Genomic DNA, 20,393 nt, shown 5'->3' on the forward strand with positions numbered 1-20,393 from the left:
TGCCAGGATTGAAAACCGGAAACGTAAGAGATTGTGCACTATTTGTCATGTTTCCAAACTCACAGACTGCACCACCAAGGTTGTTTATCGCATACCGTTGTCGTGTGGCAGAGTGTACATCGGACAGACGGGACGCTGTGTCTATGCTCGCTTTAAAGAACATGAAACGTCTGTGACGTCAGGTGGAGGGCGCAAGCTTGCCTGCTCACTGCCAAAGTTGCCCCTGCCGTGCTGTTTATGAAGACACCCAAATAATTGGTAGGGGAGCCACGGAACGTGAGACAGAAGTCATTGAAGTTTACCAAATTCAAAAACACGGTTCCAATCAGTGCGTGAGCGCACCCTCCTTATCGCTGTTTTGTAAAGATGTGGCTCTATTTTTTTTTTTTTTTGAAAGATGCCACCTTTAGTATGCGTCATTCATCGATATTTATGTTTTATATGATTGCCTGGTTTTGCATGGCGCATGTGTGTGTTGATTTTCTTTTCGACCCAAATGTTTCGTTAAACTCTATTGCTTGTCCCAGCGTGTGTGATTGTCGTTTCTCTCCTCTTGTGTACGCGACTGCGTAGGCTGGGTTTCGTTGTATGTCCAGTTATACACCAACAAGCCCATCACCGGACTCCTCTACCTTATTAGCAAACGTTAGAGCTCTGAATGAAGGTCTACTGGTCTTACATGGATCACGATGCGAAAGTAAATATGAAAACCATATATTTTTTCAATATAATTTGCTAAATATTTATCGGCGCATTAGCACAAGGAGAGCTATGCAGAAAAATTTTACTAAGTACTGCGCATTTTTTGGACTAGCAAGTATACCCGTTGTACGGAATAAAAGGGAAGCTGTTTTTACTGGTATGCGAAAGACGTTGCTTAGCTGCTCTGGAGAGTCTGTTTATTATTCACAGATAACTGTGGCGTCAGAACTTTGGTATAGTTGTGCTGTGCACAGCAAAAAAGAAAAAAAAAACGTGGCGTCTGTAAGAATTTTTTGTCTATGAGAAATTGTAGGAATCTGTGTTAGGTATGATCGCAGTACGGAATGCACCTATATACAGTGAAAAATGAATGAGATACCCAGCTCTACATCATTGTGTTGTGTATGAATGCCATAGGTTGCTAATAAAACCAGTGAAGAAATCACAGTTTTCTGCCTACTTAGGTTTCGCTGAAACAAAAGAGCCGCAGGCCATAACGTGCTGGCTCGCACATGTTGAAAAAAAAAAAAAGATAAATTTTCACGCAGATGTGTTGCACACACGTCAAAGAAATTAGGAGCCGATGTGGGTTTTACACAGAATCTGAAAGAGAAAAGGAAGCTGAAAAAAATAAATGGAAGCGGTGTTGGTTTCTGTTAGCACCTACAGAGAACCCTGTGCTCATCGAGCGCATGGTAGATGAAAAGAATGATGGCGCTTTCCCCTCGCGCATCAACAAAGACGTTGCCGTGGCAGCATGCTTGATTTCCTTGTTCTCGGAAGTTTGGCCTAGCGAGCACCAGGGGCGAAATGGGCGCGCGTGACGCGATTCCCGTTTACCTATGGGATGCACCAGCTGTCCGAGACATGCCGCAGTTTCAAGACACGCGTGTGATAGAAAGGATGTTACACGCATTGCCCGGAGAGTTGCTGATAGCCTTTTACATAAAGTGGTGACTACTCCATTAATGTTGTTTCCTTTTTTTATTTCTCGTATTTTTCGTCAATTGCGAAAGGTTCTTTCTGGGAAACGTGGCTGGGAGATCCTTTGTAGCCTCGTGCGACATTCAGGTGGCTCACAAATCATTCCTTGCATATATACAAACTTAACCGGAGCGTCAGGGCTTCATGCCGAGTAGCACATATCGGCCGCGTCTTTAGACTGCGCTTTCTCCGGCCGAGCAAAAGGTTAGAAACACACCCGATACTGAAAAACGGAGTAACTCGACCAGAAACTCGCCTTTATTGAAGGTGATTATCGTATTAGCTTTGCTTCCTTCCGTTTCTTTTCACAGCAGTTAATTTTCATTTTTAAGTCCTCCTCCGTGATAGCTGCGTGAGGCTGTGTGGACCACACTTGTAGTGTTCCGCACGCGTTAGGTCCGCTTATGTATTGCGAGTTGCCATCTCAAATAAATTTAGTTGCGAGTTTACGCTCTCTCAGCCTTCATTTTTTCCTTGTGTCTTTTTAGCTTGTGCCACGTCCTTCAGTGGCCATATTTAGCCGAGCTTCGCACCTAGAAACACGAAACAACCACCCTCGAGCCGATTGTCTTTAATCTAGCGCGCCAGATAGGCCGGCACCTCTATCGGTCAGTCACGGTGCTCACCTGAATTCTGGGAATGGGTGCGCTCCAGTCCGCCTTTGTGATGTCCCCACTCCAGCGCAGGGGCCGGCAAAGCATGCCGGGACTTCCGCCAAAGAGCACCACGGCTTCGTCCGAGAGGGCAGCGCGCGTGTAACCATGCCGGTTGCGCATCATGAAGGTCGGCCAGCGGCCCGTTTCGGTCGGCTCCACAAAGGCGAATGCCTTGCCCACCTTGTTGCGTGTGTGCCGCACCTGACCCGTTGTATTCAGTACCTGCATTTTTGAGTGAGGCATCTGTAAAGCCAGAACTCACGAAACGAACAATCGGCACAGGTAAAAGCCACGATTCAAAAAATCGTAGGCGAATCCCATTTCTCTGCATCCACTCACCATATTTCTCCACTTCGATTACTTAAAGCATCACTCGCGCATGAGATGTTCGTTCCAGGCGTTTCCAGGGCATATGTGGTAGAGGTTACCGAATAGCAGTTTTCGAGTCGGAATACGATTCGAATAGTGCCGCAAGCAAATCGAATATAGAATACTTTTCGAAAACTTCGCAAATAATTTCGGAAACCGTTCTTATCAAACTACTTCAGCAACCAGTTTTCATTAGAATAAAAAAAAATTATTACGATAGCAATCACATGGACACTCCAGGCACACCTTTGCCGTCACCGTGCAGTTCCGTATAAATGTCCAAGGGCAATAACACCGCCGACGCGCGCCGGATGCTGTATATTCGAGTGAAAGCGTGAGAAGGGAGGCTACGATCGAGGCTCCATATCGCGCGCGTAAAGGAGAAAAGTGGGGCGGAAGCACGTCGTCTTTCGTCGCGCGCAATTGATCCACCGAAGGGGATGGACAGGAATGTGTTGTACTCCGACAGCAACCACTCATTTCGCGGTCGCGCGCGCCCTATGTTGCAAACGATCTCCGTTGGCTCTAGTCTCGGGAGTCCAGGCGCGCCGACGGCTCTAGCTTTGTGCGTACTGCGTTCTCGCCGCTCAGCTCGCGTTGAAGCGACAGATAGCACGAAGCTCACTTCGCCCGCCGCGCTTCTTCACGCCAGCTCTGAGACCGAGTACCTGCGGTCATCAAGTTTGATGTGTTCATGTTTGCGTGCGCGCGCTGCAACCATGCTTGTTCATTTAGTAAGTAAGTGATGCCTGCAAGTTTATACGGCCGATAAAATTACTACCCTTACTGTCATGGTTGTCAGCTAATTTACTATCGCAATGAAAGCTTCACCTTTTGGGTGACACTGCGACGCTTTTCTCATTACAATCCACGTTATAAAAGATGATTTGTTAAAAGCACACACGCAGCACTTGCAACAAGCAGATTGTTCGCAAACTCAGTGCTCTAAGAAGAATACGCGGTGACGCACGGTCAGTTTAAAAGACAACCTTGCGGACCAATTATTATCTTGCGCCATTTATTATTATACCTTGCGCCAGATAAGCGTGGTGTCTGCAGCGACGTCAGATTATAAGAACACTTTTTCGCTGGTTAGTATTATCGCGGTATATTGTCCCTCTATTCTGTAAAGCATGATGTAATGAAACGTAGTCGGATTTAATCTGAGTGGACATCAGTGCTGCATCTAAAATAGTATCAAGCAATGCCCACTTTAAAATGACCTGTCTAAACAAGATTTTACTGCAAGGGAGTGCATTGATCCAGAAGAACCTGAGCAACGCAGCGCGCTTTAGTACGTTTAGTACTACAGGGGAGATATATCTCCCCTGTAGAAGGAATAAAAATATCGCATTTTACTTCCAATTTGATGTGGGACCATGTGAAATCGACGACATGAAATATCCAAAAGCAGCGGAAAGTAAAAGTATTTTCAATTAAAGATATTCGATTCTAGCGCCTAATTGACTAATGTTCGCTCGATTAGGGAACCGATTAAAGTTCGCCAATGTTCGATTGGTTTTTCGAAAAATTCAAATATTCGCGCACATTTAATACGTGGTAATGATGACGTGGTTCATCCCATTCACGTCCACATCATGTAGATTTTGCCAGGAAAGTGGCTTATATAGGGAACCACTGCTAAAAGTATGAGCAGCGCACAGACTTGCGAGCATGAGAAGCAGTCGTCAGCAGACATGCTTACACTCACGAGGGCGTCCTTAGCTCTCACCCTCGCGGGGTAAGGTGAGGATCAGCTTTGCCAAAATCGAGAAAATGAGGCAGGTGGGACGCTGTGAGGTGAGCGCGAGGGCGGGTGACAGTGTGAGGCCTACGGAGGAAGACGCGATTCATATTGCTTGAGTCACGTTAAAGCGACAGTGAAGAGCCACTGTGGCACAACACAATCCCCGAAATTAGCTGTTTATTTGGAGAGCCTGTACTCAGCGAAACAATACTCAGCACAATGATAGCGGCGAGCGCACTTGTAGATTGTCGAAAAGCTGAATGGCGGGTCAAGCGCGTCGGATTTTGTACATGACCCTTCAAAGATTCCAGCGTAATCACTGGTACTGGCATATTCTCCACGATGTACAACTACATAGCACCTATAATATTTAAAGGGAAACTGTACCTTGCACTACACAACCCACCGAAAATGAGAGTAGCAGTGGCACCGTGAACTTCTGTGTACGACCGAGAGATGTCACTAAAGGAATCAAAAATAATATCATCCTCACTACGTAGTGAGAAATATGGCCACTGCTATAGCGGCTGGTCGCGCTGCTCACTCTCAACTGTTGGGCGATTTGTTCCCGCTGACGAGGCGTTGTTCGTGTGTGCGGTACTGTAGCATAATTGCAGATTTCTTTAATTATGTGCCCACGTGACCTAAAGGCCTCAGCTAGCAAAATAACACTTCAAACAAGTAAGATTACGCTGTTTATTGTCAATGGTGAACGAAGCAGCACGTGCCCACGAATTTCGTACAGGTGAGTTGTCTTAATGCTGTACGTCATTCAATTTGCAGTATACAGAATCACGGATAGCCATCTATTTAGTGGATTTGAAAGCTGAAATCCAGCCAAGTTTTTTTATCGTGTACGGCATACCGCAGGGAGAACAAAGGTTCAGGTAACGATATTTATGCTAGGCTACCCACATACTGTCGTTGCGAGAAGTGCTGGTCCTATTAATCTGCCGTAGTTGGTAAAGTGCTGGTCACGCGCATATTGTCTGCGTTCGAAGATTTCAGCTAGAATAACAAAAGAAACGGAAAGAGTACTCGGCAAGCTTGAGCTGTGATGTCCCATTCTTTTTGCAACACAATGGCGAGAGGCATGTAGTGTAGGAAGATAAGAACTTGTAATGCAAAATTTTCTAGCACATATTGTCTGCTCTTCATATTTGTGCTCCATATTGAGTGTTCAGCTGCGACAGTGAAGGCTATGGCACAAGTGAAGTACTGATAGGAAAGCAAGGCACGCTATGGACGCATGAGTGCTTCAGCAAAGATTGTGTGAAAGAAGATCACCAAATATACATATGAGACACCCCAATTAATGCTCGAAGATCCTCGGAAAACGCAATTTACGGTTGGATGTTGAAAAAAGATCTCGGTTTATACATTAAAACCAAAGAAACAGGTTGCAAGGAGATGAACACATCAATTGAGTCACAAAGGTGAGCAAGAGAAACCTCAGCCTGGAGCCAACGTTAACAAGCAAACATTTGTGAGCGGCATGACAAATACAAGTTCCCACGCTGAGGCTTCCCTTCTCGTCCACTGATTGGCTGAATGTTAAGCCGAGTTTACTGATCTATGAGTATGCTTGAAAAATTGTTGGGAACACACTGTGCTCGGGTTTGTAATCTGCTGTTTGAAGAGAAAGAAGAATTGATTTTAGTTATAGGCCATGTTTGTGACATGTGGAGTACGCGGGTTTTGTGAACTTCACTTTTCAAGCCTAGATATTGATTTATTGAACCATGCAAGGGTTGAGTCACCACGAGGCATCATTTTCTTAAAATTGCATTCAGCTTTTTAATCGTTTTAGGATTATTTGCATTTTGATTTAACATATTATACTTGTGAGGGAGCATGTGATACTTGGTGGTATTGCCCGTCAAGCTCATTTACAAGGAGCAGATGACAAAGTTTGCGCATTAGCAAGTAGTAGCTTGCTACATTGTTTATGTTGTGGTCGTCATGGCTATAAGGACTAGAAAAGAAACAACTCGGGATGAAACAAGTGACTTCTCAGTTAGTCGCAAAAGGGCCTTAAAAGTAAGTAGGCTTGTATATCAAATTTTACCATTGCTGCTTTGTATGATGCAAAACTACGGACTACAGCAGGCACTTAATAGATAAGTACGGAGTTCAAAGGCGCCCGTAGACATTATGGTGACCATTGAGCTTCTTATGGCTTGGCGTAGGCAGCTTACAGGCCAATAATATCTCTTTTTTCCTTCCTCCTTAAATGATAAATGAGGAAGTCATCACAAACCTGCAAAAAATGGTGAAACAAAAGTTACTCCGATAATTGAACAAGTCACGGTTGTAGGTGAAGTGTTCACAAGCATACCTTGTGAGGATTCCAGCTTTTGATGTTACTTGCAGTGGTGGCACAATCATTGTTGACTTCTACGACAGGACACAAGGGAGTACAAAAGGACAAACGAATGTGAGCAAAGTCTTGGTGGCTCGAGTCGAAAGAAAGAACAGCCTCACTTCTTATGGTGGATGTGCGCGTGAGTTTGTAATTCATGTCTGGCCGAGAACAGGGCTCAAAATGCTCCACAAAAGCAGCGCCCACACCCACAACAGCTTTGCATCTGCATTTCTTTTAATGGCGTCCTTTTGAGGGCTGTGCTTAGTCGAGCCTCCATTAGACGAAAATGGTTTCTTCCAGCTATTAGTAACAGACAGGCATCCTATTATTGCAGAAACCCACCTAATTTTCCATCCTCTTCATTTTATTTTGTCTCAAATACAATTATTCTAACTGAATCACTGGAAGTACATTTGCCCTTCGTGTGCAGTGAAATTATCGCGGTGGATCTATGCACAAACAGCCAAAACTATTTATTATTTATCCTGTACTCCATGTTAGTAACTTTACCAACGTGGTAAAATAAGAGACCCGTATGAATTGCTTTTGAATGGCAATGACTCTATTTTTACAGTGCAACCAAGAGTGGCGCCAGTCAGAAGACGACGATTTGACGGGTAGAGGCGGACTCGATCTCGACAGCCATTTTTTATGCATCGTTCTCTCTTCTAAATGTTGTAAATACATCTTTATATGTAACAAATTTGTGAGAGGTGCGGGGTACCCACGAGAACAAGAACGGAGCTCCGCAGTGGTCGTCACCTCGGACTGCACAACATTACCGAAGAAACAGTACCCGACAAGTCGCGGCCCACATGAACGCCCACAATCCCGATGGCAGGTCTGTCGAACACACGTACGACATCCTCTTGTCACGAAAGGCTAGGTGTGCAGCGACCATCATCATCAGATGACCTGACACCTATAGTGTGGCGAGAACGTAAAGCTATGACTTCTGCACCCCTTTTTTTCCCGTCCCAGTGAACCGAAGAACTTGCCTACAGCACCATTTTTGCAGGCCATAGTCCGCGAAGATCTAGCTAATCTTGGAGTACATTCTGTATATGCCGTTGCCGCTTCACAGCTGTCTCATGCTCCATGTCTACCGACTGGTCCGCAGTATCCTGCACGCTACTGAAATCGAGTCGAGTGGAAAACTTCAGGCGACCGGCCAATCTGCTTTGCCTGCCGGCGTATTGGTCCTGTTGCTTGCCACTGTATCAACCATACTCTCTCCCCCTTTCTGCGAGCGTCATTCACCAGTTATATGAGCCCGGAACAGAGCGGACGTCGTTACCACCCTCGATTGCCACCGCAACAGCCAAACAATGACGCTCGTGCTCCTTGGAACAGTCCCTCGTCGTCGTTCCGACGCCAGCAGTCCTGTCCGCTATCAGCTCGTCGCCCATCGTTCCCATCGCCGCAGGCTCGTCGCCCACCGTCGCCGATGCAGCCCCGACAGCCGCCTCCGCAAAACGAAGCGATGCAGCTTCCGGAAGTTACGCTGAATTGAACACTCAACGGCAAAACCGTCTAATCACTTTTCCGACCAAACAGAACTTCATTGACGTTTCAGTCGATGGCGTATGCCAGCGCTCACTGAAGCTGGCGCGCACGTATCCGTTATGAGTGCCCAATTGTGCCGAAGCCTCAACGCTCACACCCGCTGCATCCCGCACCCTCCGAGCCGCCGACGGAGGAACGCCTACCGTGCTTGGCATGTGCACCGCTCGCACAAGCATCGCGGGGCGCCTAACTACTCTTTTGTTTCCCGTTCTGGAACAACGCCCTTATGACTTCATACTTGGCCTAGACATTGAAACCGAAGCTTTTTTGCCGTATGCTTCGACGTTCCCACTGCTGCTGCTCGTACTCCTATCCGGCACTCCGCGTTGGAGGGGTGGTTAAGAGCGTGTGTACACATAAGAGGAGTGAGTCAGAGAGCAAAGGCGACGGGAGAAACTCCTTTGGACTCCACCGCGTCCAATGTGCACAATGCCCTCTGGAGCTCCCTGGGCGTTGCCACATTAGCCGCTTGACCAGTCTAATTATTTGACTCCTCTCAGAAGCACTGCAGAAACTGCAGCGCTTCCCTTTCTACTAACGTGCGAGCCCACAGGGGACTTAGATAGAACTGTAGAGAAGAAGGAGGGCAGGAAGGTGACGTGAGAAGGCAAGGAAGCCCTACTACTGTATGAATGCGGTTGCGGGGCAACAGGATAAGCTTATGTTCAAGGTACGGTACAGTCCGTTGGTGCTATTCCTGCAAAATAAGCACCATGCAAATCTGTCAACCGGGCAAATTACGCAGGGCGCGCAGAAGCAGAACCGCATTAATTAAAGCGCACCGCGGGGTCCAGGTGACACTACGGAAGTGGTCGACCTTCAGATCAACACTTTTGTGCCTGCCGCGCTACCTTTGACGCTATGGCTTAGCTAAAGGTTGCGGATTTGACCCCAACTGCGGCAGCCGCATTTCGACGAGGGCGAGAAGGCACGGTGGACTTGGAACGAGCATGTGGCCTAACAAGCCATTCTTCTGCCTTGTGCAGGTGCTTGTTCTTGGGCTTGCCGGATCAGCGAAAGAAGACGAACAGTTCATCGAGCTTATCACCACCACGCAATCCCAGTCTACAGCTGCGTCACAATCGTCGCAGTGCTCAGCACCTCGATTCCCTGGCATCATATCTTCACTGCCTCGTGGCGTTCCAACAGCGCCATCTAGCCCTCATGTGACTTCACTGCATCAAGCTATAAACCAGCAGCTACAAGCATTCAACTTCAGTGGGCACGGTGGACTTGGAACGAGCATGTGGCCTAACAAGCCATTCTTCTGCCTTGTGCAGGTTAGTCCCTACTACAGCTCCATAAAAAGTAACTGCCGTTATCTTTTGGTCCTACCGTGTCCACAGCACTGTGTCTCAATGGCTTATGATGTGTACTGTATGTGCTTGCTTCTCTTGTGCGGAGACGTTGAAGTAAATCCAGGCCCTAATCCAGAGGAGTCTAGCACTCGCGAGTTGCTGGAAAAGTTGCTTTTAGGTCAGAATAAGCTAGCTGAGGATGTGGCAGCCCTCCGAACACAGCAAACAAATATGGAAAAACGCCTTGCGGAGTGGGATTCCCGCTTCCTAGAAATAGAAAAGCAAAGTGAGCGCGTGGACAGCCTTGAACGAACGGTAAAATCCTTGGAGGCCAAGATTACTGACTTAGAGGACAGGAGTAGACGCTCAAATCTAGTGGTCTTTGGCGTGCCTGAGGACGAAAATGAAACAGAGGCTGATTTGCGGAACAAAATTCTAACTGAAATTTTTTCTACTAAACTTGAAGTCACATGTAAATCAGTTGGCAGAATTCACCGTCTTGGTCGGTCTGGCAGTTCCAGACCAGTCATCTTGTACTTTCAGGATTACGAAGAAAAAAACCAGATTATGAAAAATGCTTACAAACTAAAACGTTCCAATACATCTGTACAAAATGACTACTCGCGAGATACGCTCAGGAAGCGTAAACTTCTGTGGCACAGTGCTTCAGAGGAAAGACAACAAAAAAGGAAAGTAAACTTAATTCACGAAAAACTACGCATTGATAATAACGTCTTTGTTTGGGATGATACGGAAAACGCTCGAGTAAAAATAGGAAAATACAACAAATCTAAGAAAGACTGACTTCGCTATACAGATAATAAAGAACTCCGTATTATAAACATCAATGCCCGTAGTATCATTAATAAATGTGATCAACTTGAGGCTATTACTATAGGTTATAGTCCGCATATAGTTGTTCTAACTGAAACATGGCTACACAGCGGAATAGAAGATGAAGTCGTGTTCCCGCCTTCTTATCGTGTTTTTCGACGCGACAGACCAACGAGAGGAGGTGGGGTAGCTGTACTGGTAAAGAAAAATATGCCGTCCACTCTTTTGCGTCAGGCTGACGATATAGAAACTATTAGCCTAAAAATTTCTTGTTGGGGACAATCTTTCCTGTTGTTTGCCGTTTATCGAGCACCCGGTTCACCGCTTCAATTCATGAGTGATTTGCGTACGCATATCACTTCGTTCACACACAAAAAAAAAATATTTCTGTTAGGAGACTTCAATCTTCCAGGAGTTAATTGGGAGGATAATACTTCTTGCACTGAACTTACTCCCCATGTCAATTATATGCGTGATATAATTCTATGCCACAATTTACAACAAGTTGTAACTTTACCCACGCGAGTATACGGATCTTCGTCGTCAATACTTGACCTTGTGTTTGTGAATAGAAATGTCGAAAAGTTATCAGTGTCTGTTGAACGCGGCATATCTGATCATGAAATGGTATGTTTTTCATGCTGCTTGGAAAAATGCAATCGCAGTAATGCAAAAAGTGTTGTAGTGAAGGACTTTTCACGTGCCAGGGACGAAACTATTTTAGATTATCTAGATTTTCACCTCAGCAACTTTAAAGGAAACAATGTTATAGAACTTTGGGACAGGTTTAAAGAACTTTGCACATATTGTGTTCAAAATTTTGTACCAAACAAGACAAAGAAAACAGCGAAAGTTAATCCTTGGGTTACGCGGGAAGTCATTCACTTGAAAAGATAGATTAAACGCTGGAGACGAAAGAACGCCCCTATAACGCAAATTCAAACCGCAAGAGCTAAATTAAGCTCGTCTATTGGGCATGCTAAACGGCGATATTTTAACCACACTCTGCCGAATTTTATTCGTACCGCGCCACAAAAATTTTGGACATATTTGAGTAAAAAAAACAAACCAATTGAACAAATAGTGGATGGCGGCATTCTTATCGTCGAAAAGCAAAGTATTGCAGAGCATTTCAACACATACTTCCATAGTGTCTTTGCAAATACAAGTGATATATCGATTCCCATTTTTTCTTTGTCCGTTGCAAACTCGGACCTTGTATCTGTACCTGGCGTAGTTTCTATGCTTCTTAACTTAAAAACCAAATCAACCCCTGGTCCTGACAATATATCGAATGTTTTTCTGCGCCGATACGCAGAAATGGTGTCCAAGTTTCTTGCGATCATTTTTCGTGCTTCATTATCCACAGCAACTCTTCCTATTGACTGGCTAACTGCACGCGTAGTACCTGTACCGAAAAAAGGGGACCTAACGCTGATAAGTAACTATCGCCCAATATGGCTAACGTCATCATGCTGTAAGATGCTAGAACACATCATAGCTAACTACATTACTAAATTCTTAAGTGATAACAGTGTACTCTCACCTGAGCAACATGGTTTTCGAAAAGGTTTTTCTACTGTCACCCAATTAACATCGGTTATTCATTATTTTGCGAATATTCTAGACAAATCCAGCCAGGTAGATGTAATATTTTTAGATTTCAGGAAAGCATTTGACCTTGTTTCACACTCCAAGTTAATTGAAAAACTTCGATTAATTAACATTCCTTGTTTCATTGTTAATTGGGTTTCAGCATACCTCACTAACCGAAAACAGTTTGTTAGTATCGATACTTACCATTCCCATGAACTTCCGTTACCTCAGGCGTCCCTCAGGGTAGTGTTTTAGGGCCTTTATTATTCTTAATTTATATTAATGACATTGCCAGCGTTGTCACAGCACCAGTTCAAATAAAACTGTTCGCTGACGATTGTGTTCTGTTCAGTGAGGTAACCGGTTGCGATGATCAGATAACCCTGAACAATAATCTTCAAAACCTCCTTTCTTGGTGCAATTGTTGGAACATGGAGGTAAATGCTAACAAAACAGTTTACATGAAAATAACTAAAAAAATAAATAGCCTATCTTTTCCTTACGCTCTCGGATCTGAACCATTAACCGAGGTTAGGGAATACAAATATCTTGGCGTCACAATAACTCATAACCTGCACTGGAACATTCACATTTCTAACGTATGTGACTCAGCCTTTCGTAAACTCTGTCTTCTACGTCATAAACTAAAACAAGCTCCCGCTGAAACTAAACTTTTAGCCTACACATCAATAATAAGGCCAAAACTGGAGTATGCCTGCATAGTGTGGGACCCTTACACAAAAACGAACATTGATGCACTAGAAAGAGTACAGCGTAAAGCAATCAGATTTATTTTTTCGAAATACCGTATGACTGATTCCCCGACAGCAATAATGAGACAACATGGCATTCAGACATTGGAAATACGAAGAAAAATACAACGGCTGAAATTTCTTTTTCTTCTTAAAAATAATCTCCTCGCCCTCACTCCTGAGCCTTATGTAACGCCAATGGTAGCACGCCGAACACGTCATCGTCATGCTGACTCTCTAACTCCCTATAATGCCAGAACTAACATTTTTAAATATTCTTTTTTCCCACGCACTATAACCGATTGGAATAATTTACCTCAGTCGCTACTAAACAGTACTGATTCCATTGACCGTTTGAACTACTGATTTCATTTTTTTTCCTTCTCATTGCTTAAAATTGTACTGACGGTTCATTTGTACATTTACTCTTCACTTTGTTTTGGGAATTGTTTGGTTACAAGACCGAGTGTTCTTTTTACCCATTTGGTTCTCGCAGCTGGTGGACTCCATTGCTATTGTGCACACTAATTTGGTCCTTTTGTTCTTACGTCTGCAAATGCAATTATTCTGTATTTTGTATGCCCCTCCTGCCTGGGCCTCAATGAGGCCTGCAGTATTGTATAAATAAATAAATAAATAAAAACGCACGTGCACTTAGATTTTTGAACACGGTAAAGAATATCAGGGTGTCAAAATTAATCCGAAGCCCGCGGCTACAGCGTGCCTCATGAACCTATTGTGGTACAATTCATAATCCAATTCAAGTTTAATACTTCTGCCACGGTGGGATGTGCCACGTGAGGAAATGGCAATGTTCAACCCTACTAAACCTTGTACACGTTAAAGAACATCACGGTGTCAAAATTAATCCGCAGTCCGCCACTACGGCATGCCTCGTAATCCGGTTATGGAATATGGCGAACAACGCCTCAAGCAAACAGCTCTCCCTGTGTGTTCTGTGTGATACGGAGACAAACAGAAGTGCTGCACACAACGTAACGTTTAACATCAACTCACCACACTCGTGCTGGAATAAACTTTGAAGAAATTGACCTTTCGCCATCAACATCACCTCTAATTATCGTCAATCAAAGTAAACAGCATAGAACGCTCCGCTTACTTCGATTCCCACAGTGCGTGGGATCTACACAGTTCTTATCGTCCTTTTCAGCCCTTTTTGACTGCGCGGCTGGTGTCATTCAGCTTGAACTGCCCCATGGCTGCTATAGTCCACCAGTCACACAACGACGCTTATGCTCTCCCGAAAACACACACCTGTCGCCTCAAGCCACTGCGTACGTCATTCTACTGTCGTTACACTCTGTTCCTGACGGCGTCTATGTCCGACCGCTGACATACTGCTTGAAATTTGGGCGTTCCCCATACCGTGTTCACTATTACAGGCACTCAGACTTCGCTCCCTCTCCTTAATTTTAACTGCTGGACTCAAATTCTTCCCAGAAGCACTTCTTTGGGCGACATCTCGCCAGTGAACGATAGCGAGATATCCGCTCTTGAGGCCCAATTCCGTCACGCTCCACAGGAACCTCTGAATCACCAACTCTCAGATAGGAACTTAGCAACATTATTGCACCTGATCTTCTTCCGGCATAAGTTTCTTACCTCCGCCGTTTGTTGGAAACTTACGGCGACTTTTTAGACCTGTACCTGCGCTCGTCAGCTCAGGCATCGGTGGTCACCCATCGTATTTACACCGCAGACGCCAATCTGATATGCCGCCGGCCGTACTATGTCACGCATGCTGAACGATAACTGATAAACGAGAAGTCGATAAGATGCTGACTAAAGGCGATATCGAGCCATGGGCGTCCCATGTCGTGCTTGCCAAGAAAAAGAACGCCACTTGGCGCTCTTGTGCTCATTATAGACACGTCAAGAAAATCACACGCAAGGCTCTCTATCCCTTGAAACGTATAGATGACGCCTTGGATTGCTTGCATGGAGCCAGGTATTTTCGTCGATAAACCTCCGATCAGGCTATTGGCAAATCTCAGTGGATGACATGGACCGTGAGAAAGAGAAAAGTGCCTTCGTAACAGCTGACGGCCTCTACCAAGTCAAGGTTACGCCGTTCGGCCTTTGTAATGCCCTGGCAAACTCCGAAAGAATGATGGACCCCTTACTCACGGCTATAAATGGTCCACATGCCTGTGTTATCATAGTCTTTTCACCAACTTTCACGATTTATCTAAAGCGTCTATCGGCTGTTTTTGCTGTTTTCAGAAGCGCTGGCCTGCAATTAAACTCATCCAAGTGTTACTTTGGGCGTCGTCAAAGTACCGTCTCGGCCACCTCGTCAGTGCCGCTGGCGTTCAACCGGTCCGCGACAAGATTCGCGCTGTCCAGAATCTTTCCTGTTCCGTCTTGCGCCACAGTCGTAAGAAGCTTGTTGAGCTATGCTGGTATTTCCGTCATTTTAACGAGAATTTCGCCCAAATCGCTCGCCAAGCCCACTCACCGTCTTACTTAAAAAGTACGTTGTTTTCCCGTGCGACCCTGCTCAAACCCAATCCTTGTCCGCCCTCGTAGTCTTCCACACGGCTCCCACATTGCTGCCTCATTAGGGTCCACCTGCCGCCAATGAAATGTACACGAATGCCAGTGCCCATGGAATTGGAGCTGTACTTCTTCAATGGCAGCGCAACGCAGAGCGCGTAATTGCACACGCCAACCGCCTCCTATCACCCACGGAGAAGAACTTTTCAATTACTCAACGGGAGTCTCTGTCGTTAGTTTGGGCAGTTGCCAAATTCCGACACTACTTGTACGGTTGCACGTTTACGGTGGTTGCCAATCAGCATGCCTTATGCTGGCTCTCCACACTGAAATGCGCCACTGGACGAATGGTTAGATGGGCGCTACGGCTGCAAGAATATTCAATTACTCTTTTATATACGTTAGGCCCTTTGCACAAGGACGCCGACTACCTCTCCCGTCCTCCTGTCGACAGTCCTGAATATGGTGCCACTGACACCAACTCTTACGTCCTGGCCATTTCGGATCTGCACGACATCCGCACTGAACAACTGCGTGATGACGGCTTACGTTTTTTCATCGATCGTCTCAATTATGAACACGCGGAGCCCACGTTGTGCATGTTCGTGCTCCACGACGACGTTCTCTACCGTCGCAGCTTACGCCCTGAAGGACCAGAATTTCTGCTTGTATTACGCCATCTCCGGACATCAGTTCTTGAGCAGTTGCATGACGCCCGCCCCCCTACTACAGGCCACCTCGATGTTTCGCGTACTTAAGACCACGCATGGCACCGCTTCTACTCGCTAGTCTTCTACCGCTCTGTGAACCGATACGTTGCGACCTGTGCGCTCTGTCAGCGACGCAAAAAACCTGCTGTGCTGCTCCCACCGTTCTGCCCTCAGAACCATTCTTTCGCGTCGGTCTCGATTTCCTCGGCCCGTTTTCGACGTCGAAATCTGGCAATAACTGGGTGGCTATCGTGAATGATTACGCGGCCTCGTATGCGATCACGCGAGCTTTGCGCACAAGCCGGGCAAATGAGGTGGCAGATTTCCTTTCACATCACGTCATTCTCCATCACCGCTCACCCTAGCAGCTCCTCACTTATCGCGGCCGCAGCTTCTTGTCCCGAGTAGTTGAAGAGCTACTACGCTCCTGTTCTGCCAAGCACACGCTTTCCACCAACTACCACGCGTAGACAAACGGATTGACGCAGTGGCTCAATCGCACCTTCACACAAATGCTAAGTACGCTTCCGAAGACCATAGTGATGGGGCAGCACGTTACCCTTCGTGTCATTCGCCTATATTTAGTCCCTTCACGAAACTTCTGGCTTTTCACCCTTTTACCTCCTGTTCGGCCGCCAGCCTTCTGTCCTTTGACACAGTGCTGCCTTCCTCGACTAACACTCACACTGAATATGCTCAAGACGTCTGCGCCCGGGCTCGCAGGCGCGCCAGACTGCCGGCTCTCGGCCCACTAAGTCTCAGGCCACGCAGAAGATCGGGTACGACAGCCGACACCGGGATGTTTGATTTCCTCCTGGATCGGTTGCCCCCTATAGACAGGATGCCGCCGCCTCGCCTTGTCAGAAAAGTTGCTGCCGCGCTGCACAGGGCCCCACACGATATGGCGTCGGCTTGGCGAGATCGCTTCACTGGACACGCGTGTCCGCACGGACGTCGCGGCCTTACGTGACCGCGGGTTCCCTTCCCGAGACAGCGCCTTTAGATGCGGGGGTGATGTTACGGCGCAACCAAGTGTGGCGCCAGTCAGAAGACGATTTGACGCCTAGAGGTGGAATCGGTCTTGACAACCATGTGTTTTTATGCATCGATGTCTCTCTCGTAAATATTGTAAATGCATCTTTATATGTGATTTATATGATTATTAATTTCCACTTTTAACTGATGATACACGAATCTTTTTTCATACGCCTCGCACGCAACGGAATTCAAAGTTGAGAATGCGAAGCAGTATTTTTTGCTCCCTGGTGGGCACCCTCAGAATCTGCAAAGTTAATACGCTTTCGTGGGTACTCTCGAAGCAGACTACTCGGTGATTCACAAAGAATTTAAGCAAGAGGGGACACTCGGCGAAAACTGGCTGCAGGACTACATCATCATCATCATCAGCCTGGTTACGCCCACTGCAGGGCAAAGGCCTCTCTCATACTTCTCCAACTACCCCGGTCATGTACTAATTGTGGCCATGTTGTCCCTGCAAACTTCTTAATCTCATCCGCCCACCTAACTTTCTTCCGCCCTCTGCTACGCTTCCCTTCCCTTGGAATTCATTCCGTAACTCTTAATGACCATCTGGTATCTTCCCTCCTCATTACGCGTCCTGCCCAAGCCCCATTTCTTTTTCTTGATTTCAACTAAGATAGCATTAACTCGCGTTTGTTCCCTCACCCAATCTGCTCTTTTGTTATCCCTTAACGTTACAGCTATCATTCTTCTTTCCATAGCTCGTTGCGTCATCCTCAATTTAAGTAGAACCATTTTCGTAACCTTCCAGGTTTCTGCTCCGTACGTGAGTACTGGTAAGACACAGCTGTAATAAACATTTCTCTTAAGGGATAATGGCAACCTGCTGTTCATGGTCTGAGAATGCCTGCCAAACCCACCCCAGCCCATTCTTATTCTTCTGATTATTTCATTCTCATGATCCGGATCCGCAGTCACTACCTGCCCTAAGTATATGTATTCCCTTACCACTTCCAGTGCCTCACTACCTATCGTAAACTGCTGTTCTCTTCCGAGACTGTTAAACAGTACTTTAGTTTTCTGCAGATTAATTTTTAGACCCACCCTTCGGCTTTGCCTCTCGAGATCAGTGAGCATGCATTGCAGTTGGTCCCCTGAGTTACTAGGCAAGGCAATATCATCAGCGAATCGCAAGTTACTTAGGTATTCTCCATTAACTCTTATCTCCAATTCTTCCCAATCCAGGTATCTGAATACCTCCTGTAAACACGCTGTGAATAGCTTTGGAGAGATCGTATCTCCCTGCCTGACGCCTTTCTTTATTGTGATTTTGTTGCTTTCCTTATGGAGGACTACGGTGGCTGCGGAGCCGCTATAGATATCTTTCAGTATTTTTACATATGGCTCATCTACACCCTGATTCCGTAATGCCTCCATGACTACTGAGGTTTCGCCTGGATCAAACGCTTTCTCGTAATCAATGAAAGCTATATATAAGGGTTGGTTATATTCTGCACATTTCTCTTTCACTTGATTGATAGTGTGAATATGGTCTATTATTGCCTTTACGGAATATGGCCTTTACGGAATCCTGCCTGGTCCTTTGGTTGACAGAAGTCTAACGTGTTCCTGATTCTATTTGCAATTATCTTAGCAAATACTTTGTACGCAACGGAGAGTAAGCTGATCGGTCTATAATTTTTCAAGTCTTTGGCATCCCCTTTCTGATGGATTAGGATTATGCTAGCGTTTTTCCAAGATTCCGGTACGCTCGAAGTCATGAGGCATTGCGTATACAGGGTGGCCAGTTTCTCTAGAACAATCTGCCCACCATCCTTCAACAAGTCTGCTGTTTCATGATCCTACCCAGCTGCCTTCCCCCTTTGAATAGCTCCCAAGGCTTTCTTTACTTCTTCCGGCGTTACCTGTGGGATTTCGAATTCCTGCAGACTATTATCTCTTCCGTTGCCGTCGTGGGTTCCACTGGCACTGTATAAATCTCTATAGAACTCCTCAGCCACTTGAACTTTCTCATCCATATTAGTAACAATATTGCCGGCTTTGTCTCTTAACGCATACATCTGATTCTTGCCTATTCCTAGTTTCTTCTTCACTGCTTTTAGGCTCCCTCCGTTCGTGAGATCCTGTTCAATTTTATTCATATTATAGTTCCTAATGTCAGCTGTCTTACGCTTGTTGATTAACTTAGAAAGTTCTGCCAGTTCTATTCAAGCTGTAGGGTTAGAGGCTTTCATACATCGGCGTTTCGTGATCAGATCTTTCGTCTCCTGCGATAGCTTACTGGTTTCCTGTCTAACGGCGTTACCACCGACTTCTATCGCGCACTCCTTAATGATGCCCATAAGATTGTCGTTCATTGCTTCAACACTAAGGTCCTCTTCCTGAGTTAAAACCGAATACCTGTTCTGTAGCTTGATCCGGAATTCCTCTAGTTTCCCTCTTACCGCTAACTCATTGATAGGCTTCTTGTGTACCAGTTTCTTCCTTTCCCTCCTCATGTCAAGGCTAATTCGAGTTCTTACCATCCTATGGTCACTGCAGCGCACCTTGCCGAGCACCTCTACATCTTTTATGATGCCAGGGTTCGCGCAGAGTATGAAGTCGATTGCATTTCTAGTCTCAGCATTCGGGCTCCTCCACGTCCACTTTCGGCTATCCCGCTTGCGGAAGAAGGTATTCATTATCCGCATATTATTGTGTTCTGCAACGTCTACTAATAACTCTCCCCTCCTATTCCTAGTGCCTATGCCACATTCCCCCACTGACTTGTCTACAGCCTACTTCTTCCCTACCATGGCATTGAAGTCGCCCATCAGTATAGTCTATTTTGTTCTGACTTTTCCCATCACCGATTCCACGTCTTCATAGGAGCTTTCGACTTCCTGGTTATCATGGCTGGATTTACGAGCATAGACCTGTAGGACCTTCAATTTGTACCTCTTATTAAGTTTCACAACAAGACCTGCCACCCTCTCGTTAATGCTATAGAATTCCTGTATGTTACCAGCTATTTCCTTATTAATCAGGAATCCGACTCCTAGTTCTCTCTCCGCTAAGCCCCGGTAGCAGAGGAGGTGCCCGCTTTTTAGCACTGTGTATGCTTCTTTTGTCGTCCTAACCTCACTGAGCCCTATTATATCCCATTTACTATCCTCTAATTCCTCCAATAACACTGCTATACTCGCCTCACTACATAACGTTTTAACGTTAAACGTTGCCAGGTTCAGATTCCAATGGCGGCCTGTCCGGAGCCAGGTATTCTTTCCACCCTCTGCTGCGTCAAAGATCTGACCGC

General features: G+C 45.9%; 1 protein-coding gene across 1 annotated transcript in view; it reads right to left on the minus strand.

The window, feature by feature from the left end:
* Positions 1 to 20,393, minus strand: part of LOC142567775 (WD repeat and HMG-box DNA-binding protein 1-like) — a 350,415-nt gene that overhangs the window by 264,560 nt on the left and 65,462 nt on the right. Inside the window, exon 3 of the mRNA XM_075677936.1 lies at positions 2,313 to 2,564. Within this exon, the coding sequence (XP_075534051.1) occupies positions 2,313 to 2,564 (252 nt within the window). The remainder of the gene's footprint in view (positions 1 to 2,312; positions 2,565 to 20,393) is intronic.

Source organism: Dermacentor variabilis, unplaced genomic scaffold (assembly GCF_050947875.1).
Source record: "Dermacentor variabilis isolate Ectoservices unplaced genomic scaffold, ASM5094787v1 scaffold_14, whole genome shotgun sequence".
Classification (NCBI taxonomy): Eukaryota; Metazoa; Arthropoda; class Arachnida; order Ixodida; family Ixodidae; genus Dermacentor; species Dermacentor variabilis.